General features: G+C 41.7%; 1 protein-coding gene across 6 annotated transcripts in view; it reads left to right on the top strand.

Annotated features, from left to right (window-relative positions):
* Positions 1-20,321, top strand: part of ZDHHC8 (zDHHC palmitoyltransferase 8) — a 114,414-nt gene that overhangs the window by 48,938 nt on the left and 45,155 nt on the right. Inside the window, exons 2-4 of one of the 6 annotated variants that reach the window (XM_083803476.1) lie at positions 8,827-8,972; positions 9,062-9,090; positions 9,635-20,318. The exons of 2 other annotated variants lie outside the window; for them this stretch is intronic. In XM_083803476.1, coding sequence (XP_083659602.1) covers positions 20,314-20,318 — 5 coding nt within the window. In that variant the 5' untranslated portion in view covers positions 8,827-8,972; positions 9,062-9,090; positions 9,635-20,313. The remainder of the gene's footprint in view (positions 1-8,826; positions 8,973-9,061; positions 9,091-9,634; positions 20,319-20,321) is intronic. 3 more of the 6 variants (XM_083803475.1, XM_083803477.1, XM_083803478.1) reach the window with 3 other exon arrangements.

Genomic DNA, 20,321 nt, shown 5'->3' with positions numbered 1-20,321 from the left:
TCTGCGTGGAGAAGCTGTGCTGTTACCAGGTCGGGAGCCGTGGTCTGCTCGGACAAGTGTGCAGCTCCTTCACCGTCAGCAGGTCCTGGGCAGTGGTCCCACACCAGGGTCAGCTGCTCGGAGCAGGTCTGGGAAGAGGATTTGCTTCTCTGAGCTACAGCAATAGTATGTTTGGGGTATAATTGGAAGGGGATGGACTATAGTGTAAAATAATTATTGTAATAAGGCTGAATAAGTTAATGACACCTTTTGTAGCCAAAAAAAAAAATAAATTCAGCTACTGTGGAGAGACAAAATATGCAGAGGAAAAGCCTCCTCCAGAAAAGCAAAGGGGCACCAGGTGCCGTTAGGAGCTGTTTTGCTCTTGGGGGAGTGCTTATCCCACTCCAATGCATTTTTATAGGCTGTTGCTTTTCTTCCTGAGGATCATTGTTCCTGAGGAGGGTGCGGGGGAATCATACAAACTGTGCTTCCCACTAGCAGCCCCACTGCTGGAAACTTAAAGAGCTTTTCAGTTCGCCAGACTTCTGGCGAAAGCCTCTGATCTGTGCTGCACAATCGAGCCTCAGTTCACGCTTGTCGTGGAGGCCTGTAGCTGGTAACGTGTGGGCAGGCCTCAGTCTGCCCCTGAAAAGGTTTTGTTCAGTGTGCGCCTCTGCTTAGCCTGTCAGGCCTTTGCATTTTTCAAAATGTTAAGTATTCAGCTCTGCTCCACTACATTATCTCACAAATCCTCTTTTGTTTGGCCCTTTTCTGAGGCGCGCTTTGTGCGCAGTGGCATGCACAACGGCTGAGCTGCATCCACAGCGTGCTCAAAGGTGCACTGCTCTTGAGCCACCTTGGTCACAATCTCCTGGGCTTAAAACTGTGAAAGAAAGTGTAAAAGTACTGCAGCTTTTGTTCAGTGGGGGCAAGCAGTAACGGTACCTCATGCTCCTATTGCTGGAATTGCGAGATGGAAGGGAGCTAATATGATAACCCACAATACTTTGTCTTCTGTGATCTTGCTAGGTAGCTGTGTTTAAATGCCCAATTTCATATAGAGAAGGGGTGGAGGAAAAAAGAAGTCCTTGTTCAGGCTCAAATCCAGTCCAGCCAAGCTGCCGAGTTTTCATCAAAAGCAGGAAACAGATGGACGGGCACAGCTGCAGAAGGTGCTGCGACTTCTCTGGAAAAGCTGTCCAGGCGCATGCAGCATGCAGGGACGGCGGCACAGCACTGCTGTTCTGCACCGCGCTGCTGCTCCGAGCACACACGGCCCCACAGCCCATGCTGCTCACGGAGATGCTGTGTCAGACAAGAATCCACCTGGCATTGCCTGCAGCTCCCTGTGCTGTACGCCTGTCTGTGCCCATGGCCAGCTTGCTCTAGAGGAGTTAAAACTTGTGGAAGAAAAATGTTTCAAAGACTGTCTTGTATTTGTGCAGTATGCTGGAGGACCCGTCCCGGTACGCTTACCCTTGTACCTTCACCAGAAGCACCTTGTTGCCTCAGGTCCCTGTTGAATTCTCCTTTGCAGGCTGGACAGCTGCATAATGAAGCGGTCTTGTGAGTTCATGGGGTGTCGGAGGCCAGAAAAACCTCTGGGATGCCCATGGGGTGGCTATTCTTATGTTCTTCTGGAGACAGAAAAGAAAACGGGGTCCAGCAGCCAAGCAGCATTCCGGCTCTCTGTCCAGCCACTCGTGCAGAGCTGATCCAATGATCAATCATTGCTCAACAGCTGCGCTTGAAAAATTGGTCTTTGTATTGTTTATCAGGCAGTTACAGTTCTTGACTATGCCTGTTTACTTGGAAGGTGCGAATGTTTACATCTCTTCCATAACAGATCTAAGTTATTTTTGTTATTTGGGAGCTTTCTTTTCTGGAGGAGTTTAGTAATGTTTCTTCTTTTGGGTAGTTTTTACAGATATTAAAGATTTTTCCAAGCAAGAAGCCCATGTAAACACAACTGTGTAGAAGGGAGAACGTGTTTCTCTGCTTGCTTTCCCTTTTCTGAAGACAAAAGAGCCTTATTGAAATGTGCTTCCTTTCTGACTGCTAATGGGTTTGCCTTCCTTCCTCCTTGCAATGAACTTAACATTCTCCCATCCTGTTGGGTATAAATTTCAGCCTGAACTATTTTCCCTGTTGAGGTGTTGAGTCACTGGCCTTGAATGGAAACCTGCAATGAGACAGGGAGAATCTGGGGCTTGGGAAGGAAGAGGTTTTCAGCAGTTTTGTTGGTAAATGGGATGAATATTAAAAAAACAACGATAAGGTGCTATTCACTTTTGTCTGGGGCTGCTCATATTCTTTTCCTAGTTTTATTTTTGGATGCCTTCTTATGTTGGAGCTGGATAAATTCCAGAACATAAAATACCTAGAGGAAGAGGTGGTTCCTGTCGATCAATAACAGTGTTCCATTTTAAGCTGTCTCAGGTTGAAGGGGGAAAAAATACTATGCCATATCACAAATTGCTTTGTCTTGTGGAGGAAAGATGCTGAAAGTCTTGCTTCAAAGGCTCTGCATGGGAATTATGTCCTAAAGTCTGGGTATTCTCCAGGGCTTAATTGTGCTTATTCATAGAAACACTAAACTTTATGAACTGGACGGCAGAGCTGTAAATTTGGCTGTAACTGCAGAGAGAGTATTGTTTTTTGCACACTCTGATTAGCAACACTGGGCTCAGACGTACACTGTGGAATAATTAGTAAAATGGACAGGAATTAAAGCAAGCTTTGCTCTGAGCAAAAAACAGATGAGCTTAACAGCTCTTCTTTCTATCTGAATTTCCCATTTAAGTAAGGTTTCATTCTTGATGGTGCTGGGGTATGTCCAGTGGAGTGTATCTTACCTGTCTCTCCCTCATAGAACTTCATTCTGGACAAAAATTCGTCTCCTGCAAAATTAAGGCCCCAGCTCTAGGAACTTTTGCTTTGAAGTATCAGAAGCCAATGTTTTAGGGAGATGTGCACATCCTGTTTTGAAGGATTTAGATGGTCAAGGATCACTATGTATTTCTGTGAGCTATTTCAGTTTCCTAATTGAAAGTGTGCTCCTTCTTTCTGTCAATGCTTGAATCGTCACCAAAGATCTGCTGTCTGGAAAGCAGCTAAACTAATCCCGATTACAGAGGCTGGTGTTTGAGGAAAGTGAGGGTCTCCTTCCTATGGCAGTTGCTACTCAACTGTGGAGGCTGAGTAGTGTCATTATGGTATTCAGAAGTCCTATGGTTGCTGACCCAATAGTGGAAGTTTTTAATCTAACACAGAACAAATATCATCATCTATCATATCTCTGAAAGTAGCAGCGTGTACAGTATCTTTGATTTTTGCAGGATGTTAAATGTGTATCACACACCCTATATCCAGCTTTTGAATTCACAGTTCAATGCCATAACATTTGATCTTTCAGTGGAATAGTCAACTTTACGATGAAACCTAGTAAAAAGCTCAGGGTTATGCTCTGTATTTGAACTGCTTTAGAGATCAACCCAACTGATTTCAAATTTACAGAAGAAAGCTTCCCATGCTGCATTTGCACTGTACACGTTACACTTTCAGGGAGACTTGGAAGAGTTGATCTTGGAATGTCATTTAAAATGATTGTTCAGTTTTCATGAAAGTTTTGCCTGTAGGAGCACTCAGACAAACACCGGTGGGGAAAGAGGTGAATAGAAGTAGACCACAGAATTCTGTGGTATTCCTCTTCTACACATTTTATGCACAATTCTTCAGACAGAAGTAATTTTAGCAAATCTAGGAGGATTTGGGAACTTTCCCTCCTCTCTGCCCCTCAGCTTAAAGCTGTAGTTCATCTGGAAATACTATTTAAAAAAAGAAAATCACAAGCCTCTGTGATGGGTCACTAATATGGCCTTAAGGAAACAGTAGCGAGGGGGGCAAGGCTGTCGCTTGAGCAGGCAGGGGGAGAGGGCTGCGAGCTCCTGCTTGGTTAATGGCAACATACTGAGCTGTCAGGCAGGCTCATTAGGGACACGCTGCTAATTTGGTCAGGCAAGTGCTGCCAGGCTGCATTGTGTGGAGTTAAGCAGTGTGAATAGAGCCCGTAAGCAAAGCTGCTGGAATCTGCTTTTGTGCTCCCTTTGGACAGCTGTCCTCCCTTATTGGCTTCTTTTCCCCGTTCAAACTGGCCACGTGGAGTTTTGGCACTGTTAGTGTTGCCTGAAGATTAGTTGGAGATTGCAGAAGTAATATAATTTGTGCTAATCTGAGTAACCCTGCTTCTCTTTCCATCCATTTTTGCATCCATACATTCAGTTACAGTACAGTCAGAGCCAGAGTGTCATTTCTCTACATCTGGTGACTTAATTAGAAATGGATTTAAGCCCTTTCTCTTTAAAACCTAATTTGAAATGCTGTAGGTGTATTTCTTATCTTCGCTGCTCACACCTGCTAGGCACGAGCGATATGGCAGCTGAAGTTTGCATTTCTTTTCTATTGTCAAAAGATAACCTTGGGCTCTCAGTTTGGTTATCTGGCTATGGCGCTCTGGTGCGATGCACAGGTGAATGGGTGGATTCTTACTGCAGCAAACCGGGGCTGGCGCTGAGGGCCTCCCGGTGCCTTCTGAGAGGTTGCATGTCCTGAGAGTTAAAATTCAAAATGAAAAAAAAAAAAAAAAAAGAAAAAAAGAAAAAAAAAGAGCACCATTTCCCCTGCTTCTCCTTGTCACTGTAGGAGCTACTGATCTAAACTGCTTCTTTCTTTCCTACAAGCCTTGGAAAAGTACACTGTAGCATTCAGCAGGTACCAGGATGCCTCAGATCATTCCTTGAGGTGGTAAAAACTTACAGTAGAACTCCAGGTCATCATGAGGGCATCCCCTAGTGAGTGGTCCTGTATGGAGCAGCATCCACCTTCGTGTGTGATGGATACCTGCCGAGTGCTGGTGTTGTTCTGTTTTCTCCCATAATTCAGCTAGCTGTCTTCAAATTGATGGCTTCTGTCCTGTTGAATAGACTAATACCCTTCTCATATCCGCTTCCAACATACAGCTGGTCGCTAAGTCCTGCAGGTGTTTTCAGAAGTACTACAATGCATATTATAATGCATATTGTGAATCCACTGCAAACCCTGGAAGAGCTCAGCAGTGAACTGTAATGTTGTGGACTGGCTTTTGGGGCAGAGAAGAGAGAAATCAGTGGTGGGGAAGGACGCGCCATGTGCAACCCAGCTGGGCTGGCATCCTGACTCAGTGTGATGGACAAAAGTGACTCCTCGGGTGGTTATCATTAAAAGGTTGAGCAAGGGTGAGAGATTGTTTCTGTCTCATAAAGGGAACAAGCAGATTGTCTCAGTGCTGTCTCTTCCCAACATGCGTCAGAATACACTGTTAATTTAGGAGTTGGAACTCAGCAGAGGATTTTCTGATTGTCTACCATGTGTTTGCCTTTATGATTCCAGTTCCTCTCCCGTCCCTTGTGGATGATTTTCCCTGACATCTTCAGTCTTACTAAATCTTATTTTTGTTTCTGCCTAGTCTTCTGCCAGAGAAAAGGCTGAAGTTAATAAGTTTCTGGTAACCATTTTCTACATTTTCACCTGATTTATCTGATTACATTAAGGCTGGGTCAAATACTCCATCAAGAGTTTCAGATGCTATCAGAAATGAAGCAGAACAAGGTTTCCTGGGAGATCGACTGTGTGTGCTTGTGTGGAACATACTTAACGGGGAATGGGTCTGCACAATTACCTTGCAGAGTGCTGCACAGCTCCAGCACTTGTGTCACTAAATACCTGCAGTAATCATTAGCTGTGAATAGACAACGGTCTCTACCTGCTGTCTCAGGCTCTGTTATCACGCCAGGAGGCTGCCCTCCTCCTCAGAAACAAGAGGAATTCATTCCTCTGCCTATTCAGATGGAAGGATATTTATTTGATGCGGTGCCCCATTTAGGGAAGGAAAACAGTATTTTTCCAAGGGTGGAAAAACACTTGCTGTGTGGGAGGGAAAACTTCTTGCAAACAAGCACTGAGATTCCTCAATTCACTTTGTCAGGGGTTCTATTAGAATAAGACTGGAGGAGGGAGATCTGGAATGGTTCTGGGAAGCTTTGACTCAGGAAGGGGAGAATGATTCATAGATTTTTAGTATTGTTATTTATTAAGGCCAGAACAGACCATTGGACCTAATCTTATCTTTGTCTTTGAAAACGTAAAGCACTTGCGCAATGACCCCAAAAGAGTTTGTGGGTTTGAACCACGGTCTTTCAGCATTGAAACATAAATCCCAGCTGTGAGAGCTAGCCTACAACAATTTCAAGCTAGATTTATGCCTATTACCTTCATATTAGATAAGTATTTTTATAATGAATCCTCAGTGCGCTCTTTGTATGTCAGGCAGGGTAGTAAAAAAGTTGTTCATGGAAAATGGGAACAGGGATGCCTTGCAAAACTGAGATTTTATGAGTCTTGCTACTTTGTGTTGTTCACCTCTGGTTATTGCTGGAGTCCTGATGGAAGAGTTCATTCATTCAAGAGCCGTCCTTTAGTTTTCATGGGGAAATTCTGATTACTGACAAAAGCAGCTGTCTTAGAAGCAACGATTTTCTTCTCCTTGTTTTGGCGCAGTAAGTGTTCTTTTCCAAATTAAGTATTAACTTTGTTGTTAAGGATCAAAATGCAAAATCAGTCACAAGGTGTACATCAGAAAAAGTTTTTAAGCTCTAGCCTCACATTGTTTGAAGGAATATGAGTCGATCTACATTTATTTTTTTAATCTGCTGCTATGGAAAAAAAAATTAATGCTTACTAAACTGTATTTTAATTCAAATTTGGCAAGAGAAGTTAAATGAAGGAAAAATCAAAGCTTGTCACAGTTTGTGTCTCAACTATAATTGTAATACACAATTAGATGGGTTAAAGCAAGTGTAACTTAATCTTTTAGTTAACACCTTAGGTCAGTTCTTTAAAGAATCAAACTGGACTCTGTCCAGTTTATGAACATGGAAAGGCCCTTGACTGCGGCCACTTGGTCTCATCTTTTCTGTTTAGGATGTCTTATATTAAAGACCCAGACAGCCCTAGTACTTTTGGGTATGCTTCATCAGTGCCTGAGAGTCAGGAAAGCTTCCATGCTTTTAACATGTTGTCAGTGGTGGAGCCTGGAACATCTTCATTATGCGTCTGAAAAATGCTGTTAGCAAGGCAGTCTCATCATGTCTAAGCTTCTGGCTTGAATTTTGCTCATGCTGTTGTCTGTTAAGTTAGGTAGCAGCTTAATTGTAGGAGAGATGGAGAATGCACGCAAAGGCTCTTCAAGTGGGAAAAATGATACAGAAAGGACAAACGTCCATTGTCACAGCAAATAGAGATACTTGGTCTTAGGTCTGTACTTAGCTGCATTGGGGAAAACAAAATCTTCAGCTTCTACAACTGTGAATCAAACACTGCTGACAAACTCAACACCTGTCCTAGAGGGATTTAATTATGTGAAATAGGATCAAGAAAACCGATTTATATTGGTAGATGTAATAAACACATTGCGCAAAGTTAAGAAGTCTCCAAGGCTTTGGATAATCAACTGAAATCTTAATTAAGTTCAACCTCTGATAAGAATTTATCAGTAATTATAGATGTTCAGTTGATGTGTAAGCAATCCTATAAGGCCACAAAAAATAATTTATTGGTTCACACTTACTGCTGCGGTTTAAACATTTTTTTTGCTTAAAGGTCCAGAGTGCTATCAGCTACACGGCAGCGAAAGAGATGTGCTAAGGCATCAGAAGTCCATCGATAGTTCCTTACCAAAGCTGCAAAATAAACTGTTCAGACTCTTCTGAATCAGTGTTAATGCCTGGAATGAACTTTTCTCAGTGTCTTGTCAGTTGACTCTGGATAACTCTTTTGATAGAAATAAGATATCCTCTGTCAGGTCTGTTAGTACCTTGCAAAACCAAATTCAGAAAGTGAACCGTACAAATACCAGAGTAGAGTTATGAAGAGAGGCTGTGTAAGAACAAACATATGTCAAGCATAGCTTATTAGCTTCTTCCTAACAGATTTGGACTTCGTAGCCCACTTTAACTTGCCAGATCTGAATGCAATATACAGTTTGTGGCTTTTGTCTTATTTTTTTAATGCAATGCATGATGTACCTGTCACATACTACTGCAAAATACGGGGATCCCTAGTTACCCTACCAAGTGGCCTGTCCCCTGTGCTTAGTTTGACCCCCTGGTGTTCTCCTCAGCTATTCTGATCTCCATCTCCAAATTAGTAATCTCTGCATAAAGAAAATTAACATGAAGATCAGTTCTAGCAAGAAGGATCCTCATAACAAGACTACAGACTCCATTTCATGGAACGATTATGTCAGTCAGCAACATGATAACATCCACAGTCATGGCAGTATATCCCAGAGATCATTCTTAAGGAGTGTGGTTAAAAAAAAAAAAAAAAAATTCCCTGGGAGTGAACTTGCTGCTTGGGCAAATCTCTCACAGGTACAATCTATTAGAAAGGCCAGACTTATTTATTTATTTATTTATTTCCCACAAAGAAGAAAGCAAAAAAGATCCAAAGACGACACAATGATATGTTGCCTTGCCAGCAGGGAAAGGCAAGGGAATACTGCAAATTTTAATGGAATATATCTGTTGTGGAATTTAAAAAATGAATAAATTATTCTGTACAAAATTTTCCAGTTACACAACTGGTAGTTTAGGGAAAAAAACAAATACCCAAAGAAAAGCTGTCAGTCGAACAACCTAATCTGGTTATTGAATGAATGTTGCCGTCTTTTGTATAGGGACTGGCAGTGGATACAAGTCATCTGCTGTCCAAGATGATTTGCTCTGCCGTAACTAATTTCAATTGCAGCAGCCGACACCGATTGTTCAAGCTGCGTGACACCAGTACTTACTACCTGAGATGCAGACGCCCCTTTTCTTTTTTTCTTTTTTCTTTTTTTTTTGAAGATCATCAAACATATAGGGACCTTCTTCACCTGAAAGGAGCAGAGTTGGGTAAGTAGTTATTTTTGCAAATTCTCTTTCCAGCACCCCCCAGCTTCAGTCTGACAATACAACACTGATATGTTCCTCTTCTCTCCTAGGAATAAGGATTCGGCTACCAGTTACCTAGGTAAGCTACCTACTCAGTTATAACAAATTCCACATCCATTCCAATAAGTTTTTTTTCCTAGAAACCCTTTCAATTTGAAATGGACATAGTTTGCAGGAAATTTTCCGGTGTTCCAGTGGTTTTGGCCTTTTTTGTTTTGTTTTGTTTTGATGTAACGCCTTATAGCACGGGTGAAATGTGACAACTTATCCTTTTGTTTCCCTGGCTAAGGAGAGTTCAGTGTGTATTTTTGCTTTGCTCCGCTATTTTGATGATTCATTTCACTTTCCAAAATGATTACATGTCCATCAGGCCAACCTCCAACCCTTTTGAAAACTCCTTGCCACTTTTATATATACTGAATAAATTGAAGCCAAACTATCTCAAATACATCTTTCTCTGACACACCAAAATGATTGCTAGGATTATAACTGTCTGTAGATGGAACTAAGCTATTTTAGAGTTGAGCAAATAAACAACCAATCTTCCCCTGCTGCCTCCTCCCCCGCCATTACTAAAATCCACTGAAAACTCTGTATAACCATTATTTGATCTTTTTCTGCAGCATCCAGAGAAGCCTGTGGAAGCAACCACCTGAAACAGTCCTCTCAGCACTTTCCACCTGTGTGCCTTATCTCTGAATCACCATTACTTTCTACTGGCCCCGAGACAATCTGCTTGTTGTTAAGCATTTTCCCATCTGTTTTTGCCTCCACGCTGGATTTCTCCTGGATCCCACAAGCAGTGACTTGTTTTGAAGAAAAACGACCCAAATGAATCAGAATACAATTTGAAGAGCTTTCCACATGCAGTTGCTAAATCCTGGAAGGCTCCCTTCAGCATTAGTGGTTTCATAGTTGCTTCAGTGGTCTGGGCTAGCAATGCCCTGGAAAGCAGAACTGGCCTCTGACCTCTTTGGCCTCCTGGGTTCAGTGTTTGCCTCAGATTGTTTTCACTCCTTTTTACTCAGACCTGTCTTTTTTTCCCTCAGCTCTTCTTCTCTTACTCAGGTGGCATTGCTCTTGTGCAAATATATATAACTTTTAAATCATGGGTGCTCTGTTTCCACCTTGTGCTTTTTGTATTTGAGTATTAAATTCATTTTATTTTGAATCCAACAACATTGCATTGCTTTTTGTAGGGTCATGGAAGCATGTCTGGCATGTTTAAGTTGTCACTGAGAGGTTCTTCTCCAAGCAGAATTCAAACCATTACACTACAATCTGCCCTAGACCCTTCCTAGCAGCTGTGTTTATACAGCTCCTAGCAAAATGGGTCCCTGATTAGGGTTTTTGAATAGCTCATTCACTGAAAAAATGGCAATTTGAACCAGCTAAAGCTATTTAAAAAAAATGGGATAATAAATGATGAAAAGTTTTGGTCTGAAGAAATGTCAGTGGCAACGCCCTGCCAAATTTTAAGCCCAAAACATTATCACCATTAGCATCACAAAGATTAAGTTACTGGAATTTAATTGGCAAGAGGTGTTTTCACTTTGATTTTTTTTAATAGCTGAAAATTTTATTTGATAGAGACTGAAAACTACGTGTTCAGAACAGTCACCTGAAAAGGTCAAAGTTTGGTTATATATGAAACAGAGGGCAGGTTCTTTATCTTGTAGTTGTCAAGCAACAGTAATTTTGGGGCAATTTGATCTTGAGTAAGAAACTGAACATCAGAGCAGTTCTGGGATGGCTTCACACCTGTCCAGACAACCTGTTTGAAAAAACAAAACCCATTCTCTGTTCTGACGGACACAGATACACGTTACAGACCGCGTGTGTTGGGCAGGTGAGTTGTAGCCAGCTGTTCTGTTCCTGCCATGCAAGGCGATCTCTTTGTGAGGTTGGAGAAGCAATAGTGTGCCAGCAGCAACGCCTTTTGGTGTGCAGGGAGCTCTACAGGCTTCAAAAGTGTTAAAGCTGGAAGGAAAAGGTGCCTCATCTGGCTATTCCCCATTGCAGTTAGCAGCTGCATTTTTTATATTCTGGAAGTTTGGTTACGTGCTTTCTTGCCGTGGACATTGGCACTGAGCAAAAACAAGCATATGTTAAGGCATGGAAACACAAATGCTGCTTCTGCTCCATTAAACTGGAACACATGATTAAAGGACCAAAAGTTACTTTGTCTGACAAACTCCATATTTAAGTGTTTTTTAAATCGTAAACCAAGACCAAAGATTTATAAGTTTGTGTCATGATCCATAAATCTAGATCTCCTCTTGTCCTTTTACGCTAGACAAATGGCTTGTAGAGGAAATTGTAGTGGTTTGGATAAGTCTAGGTTTCAGCAGTCAGTCCTCTTAGGTCAGACGTGTAAGAAACATCTGTAATTGTTTGAGGAATTTGGCAGTCGATCTTGTATTTAAATCATATTTTCCCCTTTGAAAGCTGGAAATGTCCGTGCATAAACTAGACACACAATCCACTTACCTCTGCACTTGTGGAATTACACAAGGTATCAGTTTGCTGTTTGTTACATTGCAAATCTGACTGCAAGGTTAGAGCAAATTGATACCCTGATATAGTAAAGGAGAACAGCTTGAGATTCTTCTAAAACGTTTTTGTGCCCCAGAATAAAGCCTAACAGTTTTAATGGAAGTTGTCAATAAGAAGGAGGCTACTCCAGTGTTAAGAATTTGCTGCTTTGGTTTGGATTTTGACTAAAATCAAATGGTTCTTTGAGTAAACTATACAAAGCCTCCCTTCCAAGCAGAATAGCTAAGTTATGTGCATAGCTGTCACACACTGGGCCTCTGAGCACATGTAGCATACGGTTGTGCATAGTCCGTCGAAAGAACAAGGTCCTGATCCTGTAATGAGATCATGCGAATTCAAAGCATATTAAATTTAATCCTGGTTTTCAGGATTATATGCTACCAATTTAAAATTGTGGAGCATAAGAAAGACATAATGTTCCTGACTGCTCACTGCAAAAAATTAGGCCCAGCTCATTTTGAAGTGAGTCTTTGGTTCTGCTACTGAAAGCAGAATTTGGTAAATGGGCTTCACTGGGAGATTTAAACTGATGTCTGGTGACCTTTGTAAAGCAGAACAAATGATTGCTATGTTTGCGAGAATTGTATTAGTGCTGGATGCTTCTGGTACAGTCTGAGCAAATGAAATTTTAAAGGCTGTCTGTCTGTCAGCCAACTTTACCTTTTGATTGAGTCTACAAATGCTATAGCATAGGCCCTCTAGGCAGGAATTTGAGGCGCTGCTTTTTTGATGCCCTGATCATTTAATTCTTTCAGAAAGTAATTTTGCTTGTAGCAGAAAAACATGATGAAAACAGGCGGAATCCTGAATAATGAGTTAAAGTCAATTCCCGTGTGTCAGATTCCTGCATAGCATGTCCTTTTTTGGACACAGTAGTCATTCTAGCATCCCAAGAAAGAGGCTGTCACACAGGTGCAGAATACAGGCTTCATCTCTCAGTGTTTTGGCTCAGGAATGACCAAGCATAACAATCAAATATTTGAGTTTAACCTAGTTCTTAGTAAGCAAAGAGACAAAATTAGGCAAGACACCCTCCCTCCAAAAAGGCAAGCCAAAATTTGCAACCCTCATTATGTTTGGTTTTTTTTGTTTGTTTTTTGTTTTTTGGTATGAATAACCTCTAACCCTAAAGAGAAATGCTAGTAAGTTTACTGGGATAGCTTTGAGCTCAAGAATGTGCTAGAGCTCTTCCTAACAGTGTTCAGTGACCAATATAGTGTGATGCCACACCTTCCCATCCATCTTCAGCGTGCTGCTTTATTCTAGGGACAAGCTTAGTTGGTGTTGAGTAGTCCTTCTGAGGCAGGGATTGTTACTGCGGACTGACCGTGCAAGATTCTTACTTATTCGAGAGGGAATGAAGGTGGAAGAATTGTCTTCCTTGAAGCCAGTCCTGGAACAAAAAATACCCTTACTGTCTTCAGTATGTTACTACTACAGCACCGTGGAAAACAGATGTAATTTTCTTGCAACGCTTTCTGCCACCTCCTTTACTCCTGTTTTCCTCAGTTTCTCTTTGTCCTCTATACTTCTTCATTGCTACTCTCTTCTATGTTCAGCCGCTGTCTCTGTTCTCACTGATTATTCTTATGCACACTTAGTCCAAGGCAGTCAGATTTAACTGCCTTTTTTGGCCTTTACTCCCTGGGAATCATCCACATTATTTTGTTCTCTTCCCAGGGCTTTTTTATATGCCAGTGCTGGCATGTTTTAGCCAGCCACAAGCCTCTCTGCCGAGCAAGTAGTTGATAGCAACAGACTGGGCATTTGGCTGGACTCAGCTGAGTATTTCCCCTTTGGGATATCCCTGGTGGCTGCTGCCATGCTCAGCGCAGTGTGTCCCAGTTTCTGTGTATGTGGTGGGGGTGGCAGGAAGGGCTGGCATAGAAAGTATACAGCAATCTGGCATCTTCCACAGCCCCACAATTTTATTTTCCCATGGAGAATATAGGTTTCCTTTTCAGGAAGATGAACTCGTTTGGAAGATATACATATATTTTTTAACATCTTCAGAGGAATAGAGTGTAGTATTTCTCTTGTAGGTCTGTCTGGATCCCTTCAAAAAGCTGCAATGAGTAAGTTAGAGGTGAGTGGCAGTTGTCAGTCACAGGTTATACTCGTTCACTGCTTTTCTTAGGCAGAGTGAATTGCCAGATACAGCTCTCTGGGATGTAGCAGGAAGCAGTGCAGCATTTCCATTTAATTGCTTGTGGAGATAGCTGCAGGATTGTGGTGTCAGAAAATATTGCTAGACCTCAGGGGATTTCTTGGCATTTTGTTGCCACAATAAGGTCACGGTTGTCACAGTGGCTTAGTAGACACAGAATGTGTGTACAATTATTTATGCAACCTGAAAATGTAATGCAATAATAAAATACTGTGTTTATGTATCTGTGACTTGCATTCTTGTCCTTTAATGATACTTTTGTTCTCTGCTGTATTGTTTAAATGCGTTTTTCTCATATTTGAGATTTATAAAGATGTTGAAATGTTATTTTCTGTCTGATCATATTTTGCAACCAGTCTTAAATACGATTCTGTTTGTGTCTCTCAGCTGTCTTTATTACCTAGACATTTCAGTTTTGTAAATCCATATTTATAAGGAATTTGTTCCACAGAAGAACTGCCATTGCATTGTTAATACTGGCATGACAAGCAGCCTGAAGATGAGGTGTCAAGCATATATGGACAGTTTCCACTTGAGTTTTCTCGACTGTCCTAAAGCCCAGACAATCCATGTTGTGGAGCATTTGCAAAGTAATATTGATGCAGCGCAGAGATGCTGATGAATTACAGGAAAGCAAACGCGTGAGACAAAAATGAGGTTGCTGTGTCTCCACCCCTCCCCATAGCGGGTCCAAAGTTGGCTTTGTTTGAGAACAAACGGGTTATCTGCCTTTCTGTGTGTCAGAGTTGAGATCCTGTTCAGGGCTGTTTTCACTGTATGCAGGATGTTAGCCTTCAGCAGGAGTGGATTTTTTCAATAGAAATTATCTTAGTTGCTCAAGGTGTGAAAAATGCTTTCTTTGTATTGTGTTTTTAAAGATCCTTTTCCCACACTGTAATCTTTGTGCCTGTTCCTCTTGTCTCCTGTGAGATGTTTCAGTTCAAGCATCATGGTTAACTCAAAGAGCACTCACCCTACGAACAACATGAAGAATGCTCCGACTACCCTCTTGCCTGTATCTGAGATTAGACCATGAACTCTTAGCTGAAAACACCCCTGGCAGGTTGCTCATACGCACAGTCCTGCTGGCCCAAGCAGAATTGCTTACATTAGTAAAAATGTCAATGTGAACTTGCAGTGCTACTTAGCAAAGTCATCGGCACAGTGGTCATAGGAGAGTATTACTGGAGTAGCTTTCTGATGCTTCTTTGTGCTTTTATTATCTCCATTTGTCATAGCCTTAGTGCCTCTCACTTCTGGGTTTGCTTTTAGTGGGAGCTTTGTTTCTCTGTTACGATACATTTGAGAAGTCACTGTTTTTTCTCCCAGAACTTAAACTGGAGAGAGATTTTTCATGTGTTGGGGAACAGATCTGAAATCCAAGCTGATCAGACTAATCCAATAAAATAGCCTTTAGAGTGAATCTAATACCGATCTACTGCTCTGTAAAAAAGCATATATAAACAATATTTATTGTCTGTATCTACAAGAGGAAAAAGAAGGAAAAAAAAGCCTACATGTAGGATGGCTGCTATCAGTTACCGCAGCAGCAAAGCATTTCCCAAGAACAAAGAACATGATAATCACAGTCCGGTACGTTAACCTAGACCTTCTAATAAATGTATGTGCACAAACCCAGCCTCTCCGAGAAAGGAGGGATTGAGCTGGAAAACATCCTGGAAACCTGGAGGATTTTTAAGGTGAATAGAGGGAGAGAAGAGAAAAATGTGTTGTAATGAAAGATGGCTTTGGAGGATGTGTGTATGTGCAAGGAGCCTGAGGCAGGAAGTGGAGGGTAGAAAATTCAACGTTTTTAAACACTGACAAATCACCTGCATATGCTTAATGGTCTGACAGCATCTCCTCACTGGCTGCATCAACATTAGGGTTATTCATCACTTCTATAACATCATAGCATTAGGTAACACTCGCACCCTTCCTATCAATACCCATTTCTGCCTGCCTGGTGAGCTGAAGAACAGCTTCCTACAATTACTTCAGCAGGGAAGCACATAAACGAGCAGGTCGTGCTCTGCTTCAGATTACGTGATTTATGTCTCCGAACCACTTTCATGTTTGTCTGCCACAACCATTTTAAGCTTCAGTTGTTGATTTCAGAAACTGCTATTCTGCTATCCATCATCAAAGGTTTCGGCAAAGGTTTCTTCTGATCAAAATATTAGTATTCACAATAGTCTCTTAGTGAGACTTCCCGATGTCTCTTTTGATGTAGTTTAGGAATGGTTGGGAGTAATAAAACATATACAAATGGAGAGTTTTTCATAAGGATAGAATTTGTTTTGAGAAGCAGTAGTATCTTTACCATTTATTACTGGGAATCAGCTACACCATCACGTTTGTTGGGAGACAGCCATATACAGCTAGGTTTTTGGAAAGCTGCTTTATAAGAAGCATCATTCATCACTGATCCACTGAGAGGCCTTGATGCTGCCAAAATTGATGGTAAACCATCAGCAGTGAAACTGAAATAAGAATTTAGAGGCATCTTTTGTGTTTGTATTTCTTCATATTTACATGTTTTATGTGTAGGTCTTGTTGATAGTTTTGTTGGTGATGGTAGTTACATTGGTCATTCACATGATTTGCCATGGATGATAGCCCTCCCTGTTCCAAAATACTATTTGGTACTTATGCTGTTAAGCTCTTTGAAAATACTTCATGTATAAAGCGATGAGATGTTGTTGACTAAATAATGTGTGGGAAGATGATGATCTGGGGGTGGGGTCCATTTGCAAATAACAGAGACCAGATCCTCCTGCTCAAAATACAGAGGTTTTGGCCTTTAACAGGCTACGCACATGATGATGATAAGTCATTTAGAAATGTGTTCTGATTTGACCATGCTTATGAGTTTTCTTGTTTTGGCTAAGTATATTTCTCTATCTGAATTTTCCTGAGGGAAGCATTTTAAGCAGAGTTTAAATTAAACTTTAACATTCACTGTTTGTAAGAATGAACATTGTATACCCGATCACAGAAACTACACTTTATGCTAGAGTGCAAGTATCAGAGAGGACTTTGGCATAACAAGCACAGGATCCTATGCAAATATTCATAGTGGAAAAGGAATTAATCCCTTCGCCGAGGGCCAGCACAAATCTTTCAATGGCACATAAGCCTGCTTTTGAGGGAGCAGGTGCTTAGCAAACCCTGAGGATTCAGATTTCAAAACAATCTGTACTCAGAGTTGACTCATGCATATATCTTAAAAAACAAATTTTCATATTCTTCTTCTCTCATTAATTTGCTATAAATTCTATATACTGTGAATTTCGCTGTAACTTACATGGCATGCAAAAATACAAGCAGAAATTCTGTATGATCATCTCAGTCTGGAGCAGGACAATATCAGCCTTAAGTTGGGATAGAACAAAGCTGTAATTGACGGTTGGCCAGGTCTCCTTGCCAAGCTGCTCATTTTGATCATTCATAGCAAGAGACCCTTATTTTGTAAAAAATCCTTTTGTTGAAGACAGCAGACAGGTTCTATTCTGTCCTCCGAGAGGGTGGCATGGTGCCAGTGTCAGCAGCCAGCAATCCAAAGTGTTGTGTTTAATCACAAGATTAATTTTTCCTTTTATTGGCTTTTCCTTTCAGTATCACAAAGCATGACATGTTGTAAAACAGTAACACTAGTTGAACAAGGGTTGGCTAGCATCGCCGAGCCCCCTGGCTATGTTGATAGCAAAAATGAACATTTGGCTTGATGTGCAGCCAGTAGAGACTCCCAGGAAACCAAACTGGGAAAACACACTTGTCAATGAATGGGCCATGTGCCTGGTGAAGAGGAAGCAAGATGCACCTGGGTATAAGAGCTGCAGTGGGCTCAGATTCTTTGTTTCTTACAAGTTTCAAACAATAACAGTTTCAATAGCATCTCAGATACCCGAGTTTTCAAGCTATAAGTCCGATCCATTAGCGGTCTGTGGTTAAGTTAGATTCTGATTATTTTAGCCTTGGACTGGCCATGTGCAAGTTAGCTTCCAAAAGGAGATGGCAGTAAGTTAAGATCAACTTAAAGATTTGTACTGATTCTACGGAACACTATGACTGCAAGAGGTTGTGGTTTTTACTGAATCATGTAAATGACTTTTTTTTTTTTTCCAGAAGGATGATGCTAGATTCAGAACTTTTATTATCCTCACAATGTGCAGCAGTGAGCCCGTGAGCATCTGCAGTGTGCTATGCCATTATGCAGAAATCTGATCTTAGGTAGGAGAGCTGGTGGTGGAGAAAAAGGCAGGCTTAGTCTGTTTCCTCCTGTAATGTCAGCAAAGAACCATGTTCATTCATCGTCATTCTGGGAGTGGAAAGTATAGCAGAGTTTGGTGTGGGTGCAAGAACTGGTAAGTCCCTGCTTGGCAAAGTAGGGTATGAGAGCCTTCAGAGCCCTCTATTTAGAAGATTATTAAATATATTGAAACTTAGATGTACCCCCCTCTTTCTACCATCTCTATTGTAAACGATGAATTTTATGCTCTTCAAGGTCAGTGCTGCTAAAGGAAGATGACAGAACCTTACTGTATGTACAGGAAGATAAGTGTACCCTCAGGGCGGCGTTTCTTTAAACTGAGATTTGTTTGTGGATTTGAATAGTTTTACTGATATCTTCACCTTAAAGGCACAGATTTGTGCGCTGTTTTTAGCCAAAGTTGCATTTTATCAGTTTGTCACAGACAATAGGTAGGGCAAGCAACAATCAGTTAATCTACTCTGTGAATAATGTAGTTGCTAAAGCATCAAGGACCGTTGCATGGCACAGTCCGATGCTGGTGCTAGTTTGTGAGGGCTGGATTCCCATGAAAACAAAGGTTTCAGATTGCTGTCTTGATTTGCAGTTGGTTTCAATGGCCATTTTACAGGAGCTGCTTCTCTTGAGACTTTCCTCTGCTAAAGGTCCTTCTGCAAAGAAACTGTCCCATGACTGATGCTCTTGTGGAAAGATTTCAGTAACTCAAAAGTAAAATCCATGAGTGGTTCTCGTGCACTATGGTGCTTCTATTGAGTATCACTTTTTTAAATAGACACCATATGGCAGCTCTTGAGGAAGCAACCTAATTTCATTTTTCAAGGATTAAATTTTTAAGCCATTCCTCAACTCCTGCCTGTTCTCTCAAGGAGCTAAAACCTGGTGGGGGGGATTAGGTATGGTTGTGCATTTATGTAAATATAAAGTGTTGAATGGAGATTGCAGAAGGAAACTGCAAGCAAACAGCTGTCTTTGCAAACTTAGTATTTATAGCAGAATTAAAATGCCGTATTGTTTAGAGCATTATTTGCCTTGGGCATTGGCTTAGACAGTCACGTTGGCTTGGACAGTCGCGTTGGCCGAAAAGAATTTCCTAACTCCCTTTTCCACACAAGACCAGATTAAGTAGATAACAGCAACAATTGGCTGTTTTGATCTGGCCTTGACATATGTTCCAAGCATCTACTTCAGCGTCCAACTGAATTCTTTTTCTCTTCCATGGCCGCTGTGCTCTCCTCCTACTTTACCATCACTGCCACTTATGCCCCATTGGGGGCTTCTTTCTGAGCTTTCTTTCTGGTCAAAAGTGAACAATTTCAAAAGATTCCTGTTCGATAGTGTGTAAATTCTTTATGTACAGGGAGTGTTCCTGACGCATCAATAGTATGCAAAGCCTTTTGGAGTTAAAGGAAAGCTCCATTGAAGGAAATAAGTTCAAAGAGAAGTTACAGGATATGCATGAAGAAGCTTTAGTCTTCTTGGTAGCCAAGAGCCCAAAAAAGTTGTTATGACGGGTGGGGATGGTAATGAAAGCTGGAGACACCGAACGACAGAATATTCCTTTGGAGAGCTTTCCCTGAAATGTCACTGGCTGTTCCCACGCGCCGTCCCACCGTCTGCTGGGAGAAGACTTCTGATCAGCAATGTAAGTGTGTGCCATAAGTTCCCTGCGTCTTGCCAGGCCCCCAGGCAGCTCTAATCAAACCTTGTTTGACATGCTTCCTTGGTTTCTCAACAGAATTTATCAGCTGCCATGGAGCAGTGATTTCAGTAGTTCAGCTCTTGACTCAATTGGATGTTGCAGGAAAAGCTGTAAAAGTCCTGCTTCTTCCTTTCCTTGTGCTGCTCTGCAGACGGGGCCATCTGGTACAGGGCAATGTTGGTGACAGTGCTGCTGGCCATCTTCTCTAGAAAGCAAAGATCAGAGGCTGCTTTCTTCCCTTTTGACCAGGGGCAGGGCTGGCTCCAGCTGGTGCTTAATTTGGCAGTGCTGGCAGGTGGTTTGCCGGTTCTCTGTGCGTGGTGCTACAGTCCTGGTTGTACCACCTCTTCGTGCAGAAGGAAGGAATGCTCTCGTGCAGGAAAAAAATCCCACATTTCAAAGCCCACATTGTAAGCAATTTTGCTTAAACGTAGATTCAAAGCAGACCTGGAGCCTGGCACAAGGGGGTTGCAGCTATTGGTGCAAAAGCTTTGGGGGTGTGGGATTTACAGCCACATTAAGACAGAGAATAACTGGGAGCACCTGGAAGCTGAGCAAGTATCTCCAGTTACACCACTGTCTTCTCGCTGAGCTGTGCTGGTGAGAGATGAGGTA

The sequence above is a fragment of the Anser anser genome (assembly GCF_964211835.1).
Source record: "Anser anser genome assembly, chromosome: 18".
Taxonomy (NCBI): domain Eukaryota; kingdom Metazoa; phylum Chordata; class Aves; order Anseriformes; family Anatidae; genus Anser; species Anser anser.
Note: the sequence above shows the minus strand (reverse complement) of the source record. Positions and strands in the feature narration are given on the sequence as shown.